This window comes from Coregonus lavaretus (genome assembly GCF_964263955.1).
Source record: "Coregonus lavaretus genome assembly, chromosome: 4".
Lineage (NCBI taxonomy): Eukaryota > Metazoa > Chordata > Actinopteri > Salmoniformes > Salmonidae > Coregonus > Coregonus lavaretus.
The window spans coordinates 60,299,007-60,318,847 of NC_139991.1; the positions used below are offsets into that span (position 1 = coordinate 60,299,007).

Here is a 19,841-nt window from a genome sequence, read left to right on the forward strand (position 1 = left end):
TTTGAACACTGGTGTGATTCACTGTGGCTGGGGTGACAGCTTTTTCAAAGACTTGGGCAGGTAACACAGTCATAATGGTTTGTACTGTACCGATTATGGTGCGTCCTAGCAGGGCAATGTCGTGGTCAGTGGGGTTAGAGACATCAAGCATGACAACTGGAAAAACACCTTTCTTAACTCTGACTAGTGTGTCAAATAACTCAAGTTCATCTGGCCACTGCGGGTTCAGGTCTGGCTGGAAAAGCATTGTCATGTCATCTTTGAAAGGCTGGGAAGCTACCCGGCACTCAATCTGAATGCTACTGTGTTTTGGTACAGCAACCTTCTCTTTCTTGGTTTTCACTGCGTATTCATCTGTCTGTTCTGCACTAACAGCCTGTATAAAAGCTCTCACCTTATTTCTTTTGAGGCTTGGGAAAGCTTTTTTTACTGTACTGTACCGTTTAGTCTTTTCGGTCATTGTCAGGATGTGCTCAATAACATTGAAACCTATGATGGGATGAGATAGGTGACAGCCTTTCATTACCAGCACTGGGATGATCAGTTCCTTCGTTTGGTCAGTTTCAGAGGCTAGCCGAAAAGTTGTTTCAATCCATCCCAGGTACGGCATTTCAGTCCCATTTACTGCCGTCAATCTTAGATCATCAGGTGAGTCCAGAATTTCTGAAACATCCCTCAGCCTTGCGTTTGGGAGAGATTCCGCTTTCCATCGTTCATCAATGACCGATACCTGAGAGCCTGTGTCCCATAGAGCTTGGAGGTGGTGGCGATTCAGGTGACACTCAACAAGGCACTGTCTACCGACTAGCGAGGTGACCTTATGGGGGTGGCAACCTTGAGCTAGGGATGGTAAAGAGTGGGCATTTTCTTCTGTACAGGAAAGCTTTTCACAGGTAGAGTCAATTTTCAGGTGAGTGCATTTTTCCTTATGTTTAGTCCAATGTTGGTTTTGACATCCTTTGGAACAGTACAGTGTCTCTTTACATGATGAACATTGTTTCAGGTTCTCAAATGAATCTTCTCTGGCACAATTTGCACATTTCTGGGACTTTTTGGTAGCTACGGTTAACACTTGTCCCTCAGCGGTAACCCTTCCCCGTTTAAAGGGGCCTCTTTGGATGGTCTGACTCCCCGGATTTTACATCCAGCTTGGAAATGTTCTCCACTCCCACATCGGAAGCAGTGTGTGCAGCGTGCATCTGTTCTGGCCTGCTGGCAGACAAAACACCTCCTTGGAGCTTGAGCAGAGCGGTTGGTATACAGGTTAGGTGCATATTGATACTGCGCAGGGTCAGGTGCTTGGGGCTGACTGTAGTTGCTGTAATACTGCTGCTGGGAAACAGGTGGCTGGGGGTCCCTATCTGGCCTCCTAACTGGAAGCGGGGCATGGGCATAAGGCGATGACTGAAACATAGGCTGCTGTAATGTCTCCTTAATCTGAGCAATCTCTGCACTGAGACCTTTTAGGGAAGCTACACCTGTCTTAAGTTCAGCTAACTCTGTTAACAGTTCTGCGGGTATCTTAGCCTTTGCTTCCTTCACAGGACACTTTGCAGATGGCGTATCTTCTAACTGGACTACACTTACAGTTGTAGCAGGCTGTGGGGCATTAAAACGCTTTTTGTTTCGTCTTTCTATCTCATTAGCACAAGCAATGTTAAGCTTCTCTAGCAAAACCTCATCTGATGTTTCGCTATCAAGCAGGAGAGGCTGCATGTCTATCCTGATACTGTCACTCTGGAGACCTGTAAGGACTGTGTGTAAACACATGCGCTGGACTAGAGCAGGGTCATACTTAAGCCCTGATTCTGACTCCTGGGACGCAAATAGTACTTTCTGCCTCAAATCTAAGACGCGCATCAGGAAGCTTTGAGGGATCTCCTTGCTATGCTGTGCTTCTGAAGCTAGCTGTTTGTAAAGCTCTGTTGCACTCTTCTCTTGGAAGTGGGAACGCAGGATGCATCTAAGTGTGGGAAGAGTTAGCTGGGGTTTACCTTCCAAGTAGCTGCGTAGCTGTGAGCCTGGAGAAATAGCCCTGATTACTGCGTCTACTATTTCTACCTCAGGATAGCCTCTGTTAAGTCCATTCTCAATCTGATGGGCAAGGCTGGAAAAAGTCAGTTTATCTTTCTGGCCCGGTTCACCTATCTGCCCAGAAATTTTTAACTCTTTGCGCCAGTATGAGCCGGACTGTGCACTGGGTGAGAGCTGCATGCTCCTCTGAAGATGGGCAGGGGGTTGGGGCTGGCGCAGAGAATCACTGGCTTTGTCTGCAGTACTCTGCTCAGTTCCCACCCCTTGTTGTGGGGTTACAGTTCTCAGTCCCTCGATTATGTGATGTTTTCTGGCTGTTTCAATATCATGGTCAGTTTGCCCTGTCTTGCTATCTATGCCACTGATCATCTCTGTCATTTTGTCTTTAAGTAGCAATAATTCCGACATGCCGCCATCTTCTAACTCTGCAACTTCCTCTCTTTCAAGGAACATCATAATGTGAGTCATCAGTGATATGCGGGATTTGTCTTGAATAACTCTTCTCTGTTCGCCTGATATGTCAAGGAAATCACATACGTCTAGTAACTTGTCTTTAGTCAGGGTGTGCAATTCTCCTACTACCTCTTCCTGTAGTTCTTCCAAGGCGGTTGTCATGTTGACAGGACAGGAGGAACCTTTACTGTGCAGGAGTTGACTCTGAATTAGATGGTCCTTACTGTCTCTGATGGTCTCTCAATGGCCTCAGTTGACACGTACTTAACCACCAACTTCCAGCTCCCCTCGAACAGCAACACTTTCCTCACTGCAGCCTGCCTGGGTTGTTATGTAGGGATTTGGCTGGCTCAGAATTCAGCGACCAGGATGTGGAAGCCGGACATCTGAGCAGCAATCTCAGCAGAGCCTCCAAAATGTTACGCCCCTGAAAAAGGGGAGAAATAATCACGAACGTGACGCAGTTGTTTCCTCACTGAAACTTTAGTATAATCTTTTTACAAAAATACCACATTTTACAGAACAACAGATCTACAGGAACCAGAGTTTTGTAGGGTACAAAGCTTATTCAAGTCACAACAGCATAAACTGTAATTCACTAAAATATATACAAATGTTTCAATATAACTGTCAAACACAAAGTAGCTTTAGCTCAGTAACCCATAACTACATTTATCAACCATGTCAACAAAGTATTCGAAACACATTGTACAAATAACCCCAAATATATTATTAACAACGCACAAGTTCATTCACAATTAGCATAAAATGGCAGCTACCCTCAGTACGAAGCTATTTCGCAGCAACCAAGCAGGTTTCACTCACACCTAATAACTCTCTTCAACTTAACTCTAAACTTACTCAAGATGTTACTAACACATACCTTAAACTCTCTTGACATGTTAGCAAGTTATTACATTCAAATTAACTCGTTTTATCAATAACGTACCTGAAAAAGGGGAGAAATAATCACGAAAGTGACGCAGTTGTTTCCTCACTGAAACTTTAGTATAATGAGGAAAAAGACCGCGATTTCCCCAGAAAGTTGGCCGGAGACCAGAGCAATCGATCTCAGGCTCATAGATTAAGAGCATTTAGTAGATCACAAATTAACACTTTTACCCTTAAATTAGGCACCACAAAATAAAGTAGTCAATATAACGTTTACACCTTCCTCTTACAATAATTTACCCTTTTACACTTGACGGATTTTAACACATTTATGCATTTTATCAATCTCTATGAACTAGTACTGGATGCATTATCTTTTTAACCTTAGATATTTTAAGATCCTTACATACCATGAACTTACTAATACTTTTTAGTGTATAACAGGCTATGAATATGTCCTTTAACCTGTCACACACGCACCCCTGTGGGGCCCCCGTATTGAGGATCCGTGTGGCAGACGTGTTGTTATTTACCCTTACCACCTGGGGGCGGCCTGTCAGGAAGTCCAGGATCCAGTTGCAGAGGGAGGTGTTTAGTCCCAGGATCCTTAGCTTAGTGATGAGCTTTGAGGGCACTATGGTGTTGAACGCTGAGCTGTAGTCAATGAAATGCATTCTCACGTAGGTGTTCCTCTTGTCCAGGTGGGAAAGGGCAGTGTGGAGTGCAATAGAGATTGCATCATCTGTGGATATGTTGGGGCGGTATGCAAATTGGAGTGGGGCTAGGGTTTCTGGGATAATGGTGTTGATGTGAACCATGACCAGCCTTTCAAAGCACTTCATGGCTACAGACGTGAGTGCTACGGGTCGGTAGTCATTTAGGCAGGTTATCTTAGTGTCCTTGGGCACAGGGACTATGGTGGTCTGCTTGAAACATGTTGGTATTACAGACTCAGTCAGGGACATGTTGAAAATGTCAGTGAAGACACTTGCCAGTTGGTCAGCACATGCTCGGACTACACGTCCTGGTAATCCGTCTGGCCCTGCGGCCTTGTGAATGTTGACCTGCTTAAAAGTCTTACTCACATCGGCTACGGAGAGCGTGATCACATAGTCATTCGGAACAGCTGATGCTCTCATGCATGCTTCAGTGTTGCTTGCCTCGAAGCGAGCATAGAAGTGATTTAGCTCGTCTGGTAGGCTTGTGTCACTGGGCAGTTCGCGGCTGTGCTTCCCTTTGTAGTCTGTAATAGTTTTCAAGCCCTGCCACATCCGACCAGCGTCAGAGCTGGTGTAGTACAATTCAATCTTAGTCCTGTATTGACTCTTTGCCTGTTAGATGGTTCGTCTGAGGGCATAGCGGGATTTCTTATAAGCTTCCGGGTTAGAGTCCCGCTCCTTGAAAGCGGCAGCTCTACCCTTTAGCTCAGTGCGGATGTTGCCTGTAATCCATGGCTTCTGGTTGGGGTATGTACGTACGGTCACTGTGGGGACGACGTCATCGATGCACTTATTGATGAAGCCAGTGATTGATGTGGTGTACTCCTCAATGCTATCAGAAGAATTCCGGAACATATTCCAGTCTGTGGTAGCAAAACAGTCCTGTAGCATAGCATCTGCGTCACCTGACCAGATCAAAACAAAACAACATGGATGTTTTGGAGCCTGATAACTCTGAGGAGGACTTTGGGGAAAAAAGCACTTGGGTACTGAGTAGACTGATACCCCATTTCATTGATCCACAATCCTTAGGTAAGGCTGTACAGTGCAATATGAATGTCAATACGCACAATAGGCTGACTGGGGAGGTGATTTCCCACAGTCAAAGTCAGGCAATAAGAGCTACGACACTAACTCTTCACAGTTGTGTTCTGTGGGTGTCACCGAGTAGACTGATACCCCGTTTCATTGCTCCACATTCCAATATTCCAACCTTTAACATTATCTAGTCTATATATGGCATGATCCCACTAATTGTAACCTTCTGCATCATTTTCAAAGAGGGACTTTTATTTTGAAAGTGAAACGCAAATTCCACTATTGTGGCTAATCCTTATTGTGGCTAGCTTCACAACATATAACCCGGTCCGGTCAAGCCATACTAGCCAGATGAAGCTAGCTGTCTGCTTATAACGTTAGTTTTGGGCAACAGGGTTAAGTAGCTGGCTAGCTAGTTATTTCAATAGGAGAACAACAAGTGGCTACCTAGCTAATACTTACACACATGGATTCCTAAATCATTGCTAAGAATATTGAAAATGACTGCAGTTTCTACTGGTCATTGTTTTCAGGCTGTTGCATTGGTGCTTGCTAGGTACCAAGCTTAAGCTAGCTAGATACCCCAGAAGTTGCTAATAACATCTGTATCAAAGATATTTGCAAACATTTTTGATCCTGCACCTTTGATCCCGATCTAATTTCAAATGCTCCTATTTGGTCGGAACAAATAATGCCTTATTACCAATGCAGTATTGTACAGCTTTGAAAGTGATCATAATGGTGGCGCTTGGCTTGCACTTGTAAATTCAGCACACACAACATTCTATAATAGAATTGTATTTGACGTGTCAAATTAAAAGCTTATTTGACATGTCAAATAGTGTTATTTGACGTCTATCTTTTTTGACACGCAAAGACCCAAACGGCGTTCCAAAGATGAGTGCTGGAGTCTGGGTGGAGTGCTGGACTCTCTGGGCGGAGTGCTGGCTTCTCTGGGTGGACTTCTGGGCTCTGGGTTATGTGATGGTCACTCTGGGCGGAGTGTTGGCCTATCTGGGTGTGGTGTTCTTATTTGCTGGCTTCTCATAGGCTGGATGCTCCTAGTCTTTCTTCACATTTTGGCCGTGTACTTTAGCACCCTTGCAAAGACTTTTACACCCCACCAGTTTAGGTGGACATGGTCTTGCATGAGGTGAGGGTGGATGTCTTTGTGGTGTGCCAAAAATACGTTAGGCCTCAGAGCTCTGCGTTGTTTTCTAAAATGAAATTGAATGGCATATCGTAGCGCGGGAGAAGAGATGAAATTATAATTTTTGCAGATTGGTATCTCTCTGTGGCCATAATGGCTATTTCTGCCATAGCTGGGGTCACACGTCCTCTCATGTTCTTTAGGTCGTTCGTTCCAGTGTGTATTATTATTGTCTTCGCTCCTATTAAAGTGTCCTCTGAAATTATTGAGGGCACTCTAGGTTGTGGGGCACAATATTTTTCTCACCTCCATGTCAGGTAGTAGTTCTCTACCCGTAAATGTTTGCCGTTGGAGTCACAGAGAATGACTCCAATCCCAGGTTGTTCTTGGAGCGTTGGTGGGAGTGTTGGATGAGCTAGCAGAGGTGGTAAGGAGGTTGTTATTTGTTGGAGAGGGATCTGAGGGAGGAGGGTTGGTGTTGGTTGGAGAGGGATCTTCCGGAGGAGACAGGTTGGTGTTGGGTGGAGCGGGATCTCCTGGAGAACTGGTGGGGGTGAGTGGGTGGAGCACGGTGGAAGGTGGGTTGGGGTTAGTGACCCTGGGTAGCTGCTCCTTCAGTGCCTGTATGGTGTCATCTGGGTCTTCAGCTCCTTTTTTACTTCTAAAAGCTCTCTTCTCATCTCCTCCTTGATCTCCTCTACTTTTCTCATTGTCACTGTCTTCATTTCAGAGCGTTCTTCTGTCATTTCCTTTCTTTCTCTCAAATGTCAGGTTTTCTATCAACCGTCTGTGTTCATTCTTCACCTGGCAGAGTTGGTCACGCAGCTGCTCCATCTCTACATCAGTACTGGTGGAGAGCTGGTCCAGGACTTGATCTTTTAACTCTACGAGTTCTGACTCTAGCTGGGAGAGGCTACCTCTCATCTGTACCACAATGAAATTGGGTTTAGGTGATGTTTTGGGCATTCCTTTGACCATGTCCTCTCTGTCTTTGTTCACTGTCTTTGTTCATTGGGTTAATTGGAACTTGCTTGTGATGTTGTAATGTTGATCAGGTACTGGTCATTTTTTCAGTCTGTTTCCACCACAGATTTGAGTGTAAAAAAGCTGGCTACAAAGGTGTGGAGTGCAGCTTCATTCACTCCCTTGAACCATTACTGTCCCATTCAGGTATATGTTTACTGTGAGGTACCTGATCTCACTTTCTTTCACCTGGTCCTCCAAAATCTGAATCTGCCTTTTCCAATGCCCCTTTTTGTTATGTATTTTTTGTGTCTACATAGGGCAGAGTGCCATGTCATTGGGCAACTGGTAAAACACAGGAGGTTAGTTAATGTATTTTGCAAATGCACATAGTGATCAAATAATGTATCTGGGCTGACCCTTTGTTGCTTCAGTTTGTGGCACCTTTTGGAATGTTCTGATGTCACAGATGGTGGATAGACAAATGGGCATGGTGAGACTTCTACTGTTGCTGAAGGTTCCGTTGCTACTGCTCTTGCTATAGACCCAGTCGGTATTAAATAGAACTTGGCGTGGTCCTCTGTAGCTCAATTGGTAGAGCATGGAGCTTGTAACGCCAGGGTAGTGAGTTCGATCCCCGGGACCACCCATACGTAAAAATTTATGCGCACATGACTGTAAGTCGCTTTGGATAAAAGCGTCTGCTAAATGACATATTTTTATAACTTCGCAAACCTGCGCGCCTGTGGGCAAAACAACCTGTAGTTACCTAGGTTACCCAATTGGCTCACAGCAAAAACTTGACCTTTTTCAAACACAATTTTCTTGTTGTCTGCTTGTTTTAGTCAATTCGAAAACTACATTTAAGAAAAGTACAACATGTCTAAAGATTACTTTTCAACATTGCCTGCTCCCTAGCGTTCTCACTACTTAGAAAAACATAATATTGTAGAGCTTCCCTCATGCCCCTTTTCATGACTGTGCTAGCAGCCATGTGAGTGAGTGCTAGCTAGCTACCGACCGGAACATTAAGCTAGCCAAGACCAGCAACACAAATAAACAGACTATACAGCTACAAGTAGTGAGTGGAGTTACAAACGGACAGTACTAAACAAGTTAAATGTCTTACCTGTGATTAAATGTTTTCCACACACATAGCTACGTGTAGCCTAGTTGGACACCGCGTCCCAACATTTCCCACTCTGCCACGCTGAATAGGCTGAATCCATAGGGCTCTTCTCACAGGCTCTATTTCCCTATGTGGAAGCATATAGAACCATAGGTCAGGATTTTTGACCTGGCTACATGCACATTGAACAACACAGCAGCTTTTCAGCATGTTTTGTTATTTCTGTATAACAAAAAATCGACGACGAAGTTGCCTCTTTTACAATGGGGGTCAATAGGAAAGAATGTTGGTTTGTGGGCGTGGTCGAGGGGAATTCATTATTACCTGAATACCGACTGGGACTATTGCTGATAGTTCCATTGTTATTGTTTTGGTTTTTGTTGGAATTGTTCTTGTTTGAAATGTCTGTTTTAAAATCAACATGCCAGGTGCAGATTTCCTGGTAACTAAGATGGTCTACTGAGTAACCAATTTATTTACAGGTTGTTTGCAGTTGTTTACATTCAAAACAATTATTACAATGAATAAAAATAATGATATACATTTCTGCTTTAGAGTGAAGAGTCCATGTATCACCTCTCTTTCTCTGCTGTTTTCTCAACTCGTTTGTGCAAGGGGCGCTTGTTCCTTTGTATCTCAATCCTAGGGTCCTGGCCTGTGGTTGGTTCTCTTTTTCCACATTTGGTCCAGTTTGGATTGTAGTACCCCGGTTAAAAGCAGGCCACAATATGATGTGTCCTTGTTCTTGCTCTTGAAAAGCATGTCTCCCCTCTATCTGAACAGTCCATAAGGTTGAGAGCAGTAGAGAGAGTGGGAGTTCAGTGATGCGGTAGTGCTAGCTACCTTCCTGTCTTTCCCAGAAGGTTTACAGAGAGGGACTTGGAGAATTCCTCAAGAAAAGCCTGAAAGGCTTGAGTGGGGTAGAGTGGGGTGGAGTGGAATTGAATGAAATTAAATTAAATGTAACTTAACTGAATTGAATTTAAATGGATTTAACTGAACTGAACTCAACTGTATTGATTAAAATGTTGTAAATATCATTACAAACATATTAAAGTGCTGGTGCTCTGCATTAAAACTTTGTCTACACACACACACAGGTGTACGGTTTCCTGAACAGTAACTTCCAGAAGGAGTTGAAGACCCAGCTGCAGCGCTGCCACTGTGGCTTGGGGGCACCAGAGAGCTACGAGAATTTCCCGCTCTCCACCGTCGGCAGCGAGGGGAACACCAAGATGTCGATGCTGAACCGGGCAGGGTCGATGAGCACCGCGCCGCCGCCACGGTCCGAGCCCAGTGTTATAATTTGCAGCTAACGGCTAGCCGACAGAGTTAGTGGCTAATGCTAATGGTTAAGAGCTAATGGACATAATGTAGCATGTACAGCTGTCAGACAGGGTGTAAACAACAAGGGTAAAGTTCATATCAAGCAAGCAACTAACAGACAGAATGCCCCAATGGACAGAAATAACAGAGAGCAGCTAATGCTAATGGTGAGAGAGAGAAAAATTGGAACTAAGCACCTGGACTGACAGTCAAAGACAGAGCTGGTTGGCCTCAGTCTCCATGGGGATCGGTCGATTTCTGAATTCCTACAAAGCATTGCAGGTCCTGCAGAGTATACAGAATGCACTTCACTAAAAGCAAACAAACAGATCCATACAGCTAATCGACAGAGCAGCTCATGGACAGATTGCACACATGCAGCTACACTAGGTAGCAAACAGCTGGAGAGACTGCGACAGAGAGACTGACAGACCCAGGGACGCGTGGGCTCTGTTTCCATGGTGATTATATATTTCTGAGCTAATTCAGTTTGTCCCCCAGAAAAACTGTCATCACCAGAGTTTGACATCATCCTGGGGTGTTAAGCTGTTGTCAAGCCAGTCAGGCAGATGGACAGACTGTCAGTCAGTCAGACAGTCAATTCTGAACTCAGGCCTGCCTTGAGCTCTAATCAAAATCAAATCAAATTTGATTGACCGCATACACATATTTTGCAGATGTTATCACAGGTAATGTGACATGCTTATGTTTCTTGCTCCAACAGTGCAGTAATACCTAACAATGCAAAACAATACATACAAATCCCAAAAAATATATAAAGAGAGAAATTTAGAAATATCAGAGCAATGTCAAAGTCCGGAATATATATATATACTACCGTTCAAAAGTTTGGGGTCACTTAGAAATGTCCTTGTTTTCGGAAAATAATCAATTTTTTTGTCCATTAAAATAACATCAAATTGATCAGAAATACAGTGTAGACATTGTTAATGTTGTAAATGGCTATTGTAGCTGGAAACGGCTGATTTTTAATGGAATATCTACATAGGCGTAAAGAGGCCCATTATTAGCAACCATCAGTCCTGTGTTCCAATGGCACGTTGTGTTTGCTAATCCAAGTTTATCATTTTAAAAGGCTAATTGATCATTAGAAAACCCTTTTGCAATTATGTTAGCACAGCTGAAAACTGGCCTTCTTGAGACAAGTTGAGTATCTGGAGCATCAGCAATTGTGAGTTCGATTACAGAATCAAAATGTCCAGAAACAAATAACTTTCCTCTGAAACTCATCAGTCTATTCTTGTTCTGATAAATGAAGGCTATTCCATGCGAGAAATTGCCAAGAAACTGAAGATCTCGTACAACGCTGTGTACTACTCCCTTCACAGAACAGCACAAACTGGCTCAAACCAGAATAGAAAGAGGAGTAGGAGGCCCTGGTGCACAACTGAGCAAGAGGACAAATACATTAGAGTGTCTAGTTTGAGAAACAGGCGCCTCACAGGTCCTCAACTGGCAGCTTCATTAAATAGTACCTGCAAAACACCAGTCTCAACGTCAACAGTGAAGAGGTGACTCCGGGATGCTGACCTAGGCAGAGTTGCAAAGAAAAAGTCCAGTGTCTGTGTTCTTTTGCCCATCTTAATCTTTTCTTTTTATTGGCCAGTCTGAGATATGGCTTTTTCTTTGCTACTCTGCCTAGGTCAGCATCCCGGAATCGTTTCTTCACTGTTGACGTTGAGACTGGTGTTTTGCGGAAAAACAAATGATAGTCCCATTAAACCTAAACCAGATGGGATGGCGTATCGCTGCAGAATGCTCTGGTAGCCATGCTGGTTAAGTGTGCCTTGAATTCTAAATAAATCACAGAGAGTGTCACCAGCAAAGCACCCCCACATCATAACACCTCCTCCTCCATTCTTTACGGTGGGAACTACACATGCGGAGATCATCCGTTCACCCACACTGCGTCTCACAAAGACACGGCAGTTGGAACCAAAAATCTCAAATTTGGACTCCAGACCAAAGGACACATTTCCACCGGTCTAATGTCCATTGCTCGTGTTTCTTGGCCCAATCAGGTCTTTTCTTCTTATTGGTGTCCTTTAGTAGTGAGTGGTGTCTTTGCAGCAATTCGACCATGAAGGCCTGATTCACACAGTCCCCTCTTAACAGTTGATGTTGAGATGTGTCTGTGACTAAAAGTCAAAGTTGTAAATGAGAACTTGTTCTCAACTGGCTTACCTGGTTAAATAAAGGTTAAATAAATAAAATTAAAAATATATACAGTTGAAGTCGGAAGTTTACATACACCTTAGCCAAATACATTTAAACTCAGTTTTTCACAATTTCTGACATTTAATCCTAGTAAAAATTCCCTGTTTTAGGTCAGTTAGGAACATCACTTTATTTTAAGAATGTGAAATGTCAGAATAATAGTAGAGATAATGATTTATTTAAGCTTTTATTTCTGTCATCACATTCCCAGTGGGTCAGAAGTGTGCATACACTCAATTAGTATTTGGTAGCATTGCCTTTAAATTGTTTCACTTGGGTCAAACGTTTCGGGTAGCCTTCCACAAGCTTCCCACAATAAGTTGGGTGAATTTTGGCCCATTCCTCCTTACAGAGCTGGTGTAACTGAGTCAGGTTTGTAGGCCTCCTTGCTCGCACACGCTTTTTCAGTTCTGCCCACAAATGTTCTATAGGATTGAGGTCAGGGCTTTGTGATGGCCACTCCAATACCTTGACTTTGTTGTCCTTAAGCCATTTTGTCACAACTTTGGAAGTATGCTTGGGGTCATTGTCCATTTGGAAGACCCACATTTGCGACCAAGCTTTAACTTCCTGACTGATGTCTTGAGATGTTGCTTCAATATATCCACATCATTTTCCTTTCTCATGATGCCATCTATTTTGTGATGTGCACCAGTCCCTCCTGCAGCAAAGCACCCCCACAGCATGATGCTGCCACCCCCGTGCTTCACGGTTGGGATGGTGTTCTTCTGCTTGCAAGTGTCCCCCTTTTTCCTCCAAACATAACGATGGTCATTATGGCCAATCAGTTCTATTTTTGTTTCATCAGACCAGAGGACATTTCTCCAAAAAGTACGATCTTTGTCCCCATGTGCAGTTGCAAACCGTAGTCTGGCTTTTTTATGGCGGTTTTGGAGCAATGGCTTCTTCCTTGCTGAGCGGCCTTTCAGGTTATGTCGATATAGGACTTGTTTTACTGTGGATATAGGTACTTTTATACCTGTTTCCTCCAGCATCTTCACAAGGTCCTTTGCTGTTGTTCTGGGATTGATTTGCACTTTTCACACCAAAGTGCGTTCATCTCTAGGAGACAGAACGCGTCTCCTTCCTGAGTGGTATGACGGCTGCGTGGTCCCATGGTGTTTATACCTGCGTAGTATTGTTTGTAAAGATGAACGTGGTACCTTCAGGCGTTTGGAAATTGTTCCCAAGGATGAACCAGACTTGTGGAGGTCTTTTCTGAGGTCTTGGCTGATTTCTTTTGATTTTCCCATGATGTCAAGCAAAGAGGCACTGAGTTTGAAGGTAGGCCTTGAAATACATCCACAGGTACACCTCCAATTGACTCAAATGATGTCAATTAGCCTATCAGAAGCCATGACATCATTTTCTGGAATTTTCCAAGCTGTTTAAAGGCACAGTCAGCTTAGTGTATGTAAACTTCTGACCCACTGGAATTGTGATACAGTGAATTATAAGTGAAATAATCTGTCTGTAAACAATTGTTGGAAAAATTACTTGTGTCATGCACAAAGTAGATGTCCTAACCGACTTGCCAAAACTATAGTTTGTTAACAAAAAATGTGTGGAGTGGTTAAAAAACGAGTTTTAATGACTCCAACCTAAGTGTATGTAAACTTCCGACTTCAACTGCTTATATATGTAATTTATATATATATAATGGTGTATATAGACCTTATGGACAGTATATGAACAGTATATGAATAGAAAAGGTCTGTACAGCAGTAGTTATATAGGATGAGCCTTGACTGGAATACAGTATACATATGAAGTGGGTAAGACAGTATGTAAATATTATTGACCAGTGTTCAGTGACTATGTACATAGGGCAGCAGTCTCTAAAGTGCAGGGTAGACTACCGGGTGGCTCTAAATGGTGTATCTGTAGAAGTTTGTGAAGGTCTTAAGGGCCAAGCAGAATTTCTTCAGCCTCCTGAGGTTGAAGAGGCACTGTTTCACCACGCTGTCTGTGTGAAGGGACCATTTCAGGTTGTCAGTGAAATGCACGCCATGGAACTTGAAGCTGATATAATAGCTGTCTCTCTAACATCAGAATAACCCTGTTGGCACTGACAGCCCTTCCTCTCAGTCACTGTCTCTCTGTGACAACAGTAGAAACATCTATATGCTATTCACGAATGAGAGATCAGTCTCAGATACGCTGATACCTCTAACTGTCTGAGAGAGAGAGAGAGAGAGAGAGAGAGAGAGAGAGAGAGAGAGAGAGAGAGAGAGAGAGAGAGATTGATAACGAGAGAGGGAGAGAGAGAGAGAGAGAGAGAGAGAGAGAGAGAGAGATTGATAACGAGAGAGAGGGAGAGAGAGAGAGGGATAGATTGATAATGAGAGAGAGAGAGGGATAGATTGATAACGAGAGAGAGAGAGGGATAGATTGATAACGAGAGAGAGAGAGGGATAGATTGATAACGAGAGAGAGAGAGGGATAGATTGATAATGAGAGAGAGAGACAGACAGACAGACAGTGAGAGACAGACAGACAGACAGACAGACAGACAGACAGACAGTGAGAGACAGACAGACAGTGAGAGACAGACAGACAGACAGACAGACAGACAGACAGACAGACAGACAGACAGACAGACAGACAGACAGACAGACAGTGAGAGACAGACAGACAGACAGACAGACAGACAGACAGACAGACAGTGAGAGACAGACAGACAGACAGACAGTGAGAGACAGACAGAGAGATAGAGAGAGAGAGAGAGAGAGAGAGAGAGAGAGAGAGAGAGAGAGAGAGAGAGAGAGAGAGAGAGAGAGAGAGAGAGAGAGAGAGAGAGAGAGAGACAGACAGACAGAGAGAGCGAGAGACCAAGAACGAGACAGAGAGCGAGAGAGAGGAATAAGGACACTGTGCAGTTAAGGTTGGTGCTGGGGTTCTGGGTGTCCAGCAGTGAGCCAGGGGCTAGAGGGTGACTGACAGCTGTGTCTGGCTGAGAGGCTGGAAGAGAGAGGGAGTCCCTGGTGCTGCTGACGCATTGCAGACAGATCACAGACACACAGAGCAGGCTGACTGGACTGGCTGTCTGATTTACTGGCTGTCTGGCTGGCTGAGGGACTGGCTGGTCTATTGTATATCTGTCTGGGTGGCCGACTGGCTGGCTGGCATGTTGGCTGGCTGGGTTGTCTAATATTTACTGTATCTGTCTGGATGGCTGACTGGTAGGCTGTCTGGCTGGTTGGCTATCTGGTTGGCTGATCTAATGTATATATGTTTGGGTGGCTGACTGGCTGGCTGGCAGTCTGTCTGACTGGTTGGCTGTCTGGCTGGCCTACTGTATATCTTCGTCATGAATCCACATCAACTTTATGATTGTACAAACGGTGGAAATGATGTAAACCAAATTATATATATCTCATATCCGATTTTTATATTTAAAAAGTACAAAATTATCCAGAAGTAAATATTCATTGTGGTTCCTGAGGCAGATTCTTCTTCTTCTTCTTCTTCTTCTTCTTCTTCTTCTTCTTCTTCTTCTTCTTCTTCTTCTTCTTCTTCTTCTTCTTCTTCTTCTTCTTCTTCTTCTTCTTCTTCTTCTTCTTCTTCTTCTTCTTCTTCTTCTTCTTCTTCTTCTTCTTCTTCTTCTTCTTCTGTGTTCTGCTTGTGTTGAAACTGTAAAGACTCTGACATCCCACTTGATTTTGTGCATCTGTAATTTCAGATATGGAGTGTTTTTGTTTTAAATTTGGCTGATTTTAATGGTCCAACCCTATCCCTCATGTATGAAATTAGCATTAGCTAATTAGCAGTGGTGTGTGTTGTGTTTTGGTGTGTGTGTGTGTGTGTATGTGTGTGTGCAGACCCTCTTAGCTGTGTGTTCAGGATATAATCACCTCAGCCCCTTCTCATTGGCTCCTGCCCCCAGGCAGTGAGGCCTGATTGGCTCTTAGCCCCTGGCAGTTTCCTGCTTAACTAGAGCCAATCATGTGTCAAAATGTATGCTGCTACATGCTGATGTGTTAGCTTGGGTATGTCCAGAAACAACCCTGGGCCCTGAGTGCTGAACTACAACAGTAGCTTAGTGCAGATATTAACTCACCACTGAAGTAGGAGTGCTACACAGAGGGACACATCATGTTGACTATGTTACAGTCTATCTGGTCATGCTATTGATGCTCAATACTCCTAGATCACATACTCATATAGCTCCAATACTCTTTAATGTCATGGTGATTGGGCTTTGAGGATAACATATAGGAATCTGAATGTATGAAGAGAGTCTAAGTCTTCACAGAGAGTTAGAATGATGAAAAAACGATACTACTGTAAAGCAGTGGTGGAAAAAGTATGCATTTGTCATACTTGAGTAAAAGTAAAAAGTAAAAGTAAATGCTATACATCAAATTCCTTTTATTAAGCAAACCAGACATCACAGGGTTTTTTTCGTACAGACAGGGGCACACTCCAATACAGACATTTATAAATGCAGTATTTGTGTTTAGGGAGTCCGACACATCAGAGTCAGTAGGGATGACAATGGGTTATATTGGTAGGTGTGTGAGATGGACCATATTTCTGTCCTGCCTGAGCATTGGAAATGTAAGGGAGTGAACATTATTTATAATAAGGGTTACATGGAGAAAATCTGACCTCTGAACTGAAAATGGATGGCCCTCCCTTCAGCAAAATATATTTGACCTAAACCCTCCTTGAACGCTTGAAAAAAAATGACCTTCCCCTATACCCAAAATAATAATTAAACAATGTGGATAACAGAGAACATGTCTACCTTTTACCCTCACTTCATGGACAGACCAGAGCCTTAGATATGCAGTTTTCAGTTTTCAGTTTTCGTCTTGTAAGCATTACATTGCAACAAATATGTTTTGACAGTGGTGGAAAAAGTACCCAATCATTTACAAAACATGCATTTATGTTTAGTGAGTCTGCCAGATCAGAGGCAGCAGGGATGACCATGTGCTCTCTTGATAAATCCCTGAATTGGACCCTTTTTCTGTCCTGCTAAGCATTCAAAATGTAACGAGTACTTTTGGGTGTCAGGCAAAATGTTTTCTTTAGAAATGTAGTGAAGTAAAAGTAAAAGTAGTCCAAAATATAAATAGTAAAGTACAGTACAGATACCCCAAAAAACTACCTAAGTAGTACTTTAAAGTATTTTTACTTAAGTACTTTACTTTACTGCGTTTTGATAGCATATAGGGCTGCGGGCCAGAAGGTTGTGGTTTGCAGACATCCGTGGACAAGAGTAGAGGTGGAAAGATCTCCTTTATAGTAAAATCATTGCATGAATCTGTCATTGTATTTGCAGTTCCAATAAAAAATATCCTTTTATAAACATTTCATGCAATTCTACATAATTTTACATATTAGCAGAATCTTTTTTTAATGCCACACACATTACCGAAATTATAGGCTAAGAATGGACAGAGCGATAGGCCTATGTGTTCATCTTCTCATATTCCTCCAATGCCAAATCATGTTAGTCTTGTTTGCAACGAAACTGTCCCTGTATGCAAATAATTAAATTTGAGACTTCATTAGGAATCTGAGCATGGTACTTTCAAAAGCTAGGCCTACCTTTCCACCCCAGTGGAAACCCAACGAGAGAAGGTCACAACACAAGTGTTAACCTAAAAGCTGCCTGGGTTTAAACATCTTCTATTGTACAGAAAGTGAATAGATTAATCAATTGATAGTGACAGAATTAGATTACTTCCCAAGCGGTCTATTTTTTGTCTCCTCAGCTATATAAGGTTGTAGCTCAGCCTCTGAATGTCAAAGAATTGAAACAATGATATTCCCATATGCATCGGAATCACGTCTTTCCCGGGTATTTTACAGCTTGTTTCTAGCATAAAGCATCGCGAACCTAAGCGTTGTTATAGATTACTTTATATAATCGGATCCGTTTTATTTTCTTCAAAATCTTAAACTAACAAGGGGTAGGCCTATGGCATACCCTCTCATACCCCCTCAATTCGAGTCTTGGTTCTAATTTAACAGCTCTTCACTGACATGAAGGTTGGCTATTTAAAGAGTGCATGGTGGGTGGAGGAATTGACTGACAAATCTATGGATATAGCAGCCTATAGCCTAATTTCGTCTGTCAAACAGGTAGGCCTACCTCTTATTTCTTAAATAGGAATACATAGGCTCCAACACAAAGCCCTCTTGTTGTTAGTAAATTCAGTGGTGTAAAGTACTAATGTAAAAAATAATTTTAAGTACTATTCAAGTAGTTTTTGGGGGGTATCTGTACTTTTTGACAACTTTTACTTTTACTCCACTACATTTCTAAAGAAAATAATGTACTTTTTACTCCATACATTTTCCCTGACACCTAAACGTACTCGTTACATTTAGAATGCTCAGGCAGGACAGAATTATGGCACCTATCAATATAACTCTTTGTCATCCCTAATGCCTCTGATCTGGTGGACTCACGAAACACAAAAACTGTGTTTGTAAATTATGTCTGAGTGTTGGAGTGTGCCCCTGTCTGTCCGTAATTTAAAATTATAAGAATATTGTGCCATCTGGTTTGACAAGTATGACAATTGAGTACTTTTTCTACCACTGTACTTAGGTACATTTAAAACCAGATACTTTTAGACTTTTACTCAAGTAGTATTTTGCTGGGTAACTTCCACTTTTACTTGAGTCATTTTCTGTTAAGGTATCTTTACTTTTACTCAAGTATGACAATTGAGTACTTTTTCCACCACTGAGTAAATTCCAATTAAAAGGAAGACGGTTTAAATGAATTATGCCTACTCGAATTTGCCGACTTTCAGCGCCATGAGCTGTCCATTTCCGATCGATTGTGCCGCTGCTGCTGTTTCAGCACCACAATGTAAATTACTCAAATCTGGCTTATTGTGAGAATCTACATCATTGGCAAGAAACATATTGTTTTTAATTAAATTAATTATAGTAGTAGCAAGCTATCAAAGTTGACCTGTCCTCCTTCTCATCTTCGCGCTCTCATTCTCAAACTGAACAGAACACATGCTATAGGCTAGTCGGAAGAAGCCTTTCACTCTCCTGAACTGCCATCATAGTCCTACACAGCACAGCCATTAGTTAGGCAGTACACAAAAAAGGGTTTGATCAGCAAGAGCAGAGCATTGTTGGAATATCCATTGCAGTTTGTAATGCAGCCTAGTTGTATTTACACCATCCCAGCAGCTATCTTAGAAATATAACTTTGCTCTGTGCTTCTCCGAGCATGCACTTCGTAGCCTATAGCCTAGGCTATGGATCATTTACTGCTGTAAAAATACTTACCTAAATACTACCTAGAAATACTGCGTTGAGAAATATGGTACTGAGAAACGGCGCATGCTTAAACTGAAGTGCTGTCGAAATTAGAAATCTGGAATTGAAATTCATTGTTCAGAATATATATCATTATAGTGTATGCACTTCCAGCAAACTTCACAGAGTCAGAGTACAAAACATGCCATGGAAAATAAACACTACACACAGGCGAACACACACACACACACACACACACACACACACACACACACACAAATACATACAGAAGATATGACTGCTCTCACCAGCTGTTCAACTCCCATGGGAGGGTGTTTAGTGCCCCAAAACATCACAACAACTCGACATGACAAATTTGACCCGACATCTCTGGATGATTTCCTTGCCAGGAAGATACTGTTTAAACCCTAAACTCCAAGGGCTAAACACACACACAGTCACACACAGTCACACACAGTCACACACAGTCACACACTGACACACAGTCACACACAGTCACACACTGACACACAGTCACACACTGACACACACTGACACACAGTCACACACAGTCACACACTGACACACAGTCACACACAGTCACACACTGACACACAGTCACACACAGTCACACAGTCACACACAGTCACACAGTCACACA

The 19,841-nt window shown here is 42.8% G+C and overlaps 1 protein-coding gene across 1 annotated transcript in view; it reads left to right on the top strand.

Annotated features, from left to right (window-relative positions):
* Positions 1–9,693, top strand: part of LOC311127294 (neuropeptide Y receptor type 1-like) — a gene marked incomplete at both ends in the record, with an annotated part of 34,263 nt that extends 24,570 nt beyond the window's left edge. The window contains one exon of the mRNA XM_084159104.1: positions 9,478–9,693. Coding sequence (XP_084015230.1) covers positions 9,478–9,693 — 216 coding nt within the window. The remainder of the gene's footprint in view (positions 1–9,477) is intronic.
* Positions 9,694–19,841: the final 10,148 nt, after the last annotated feature.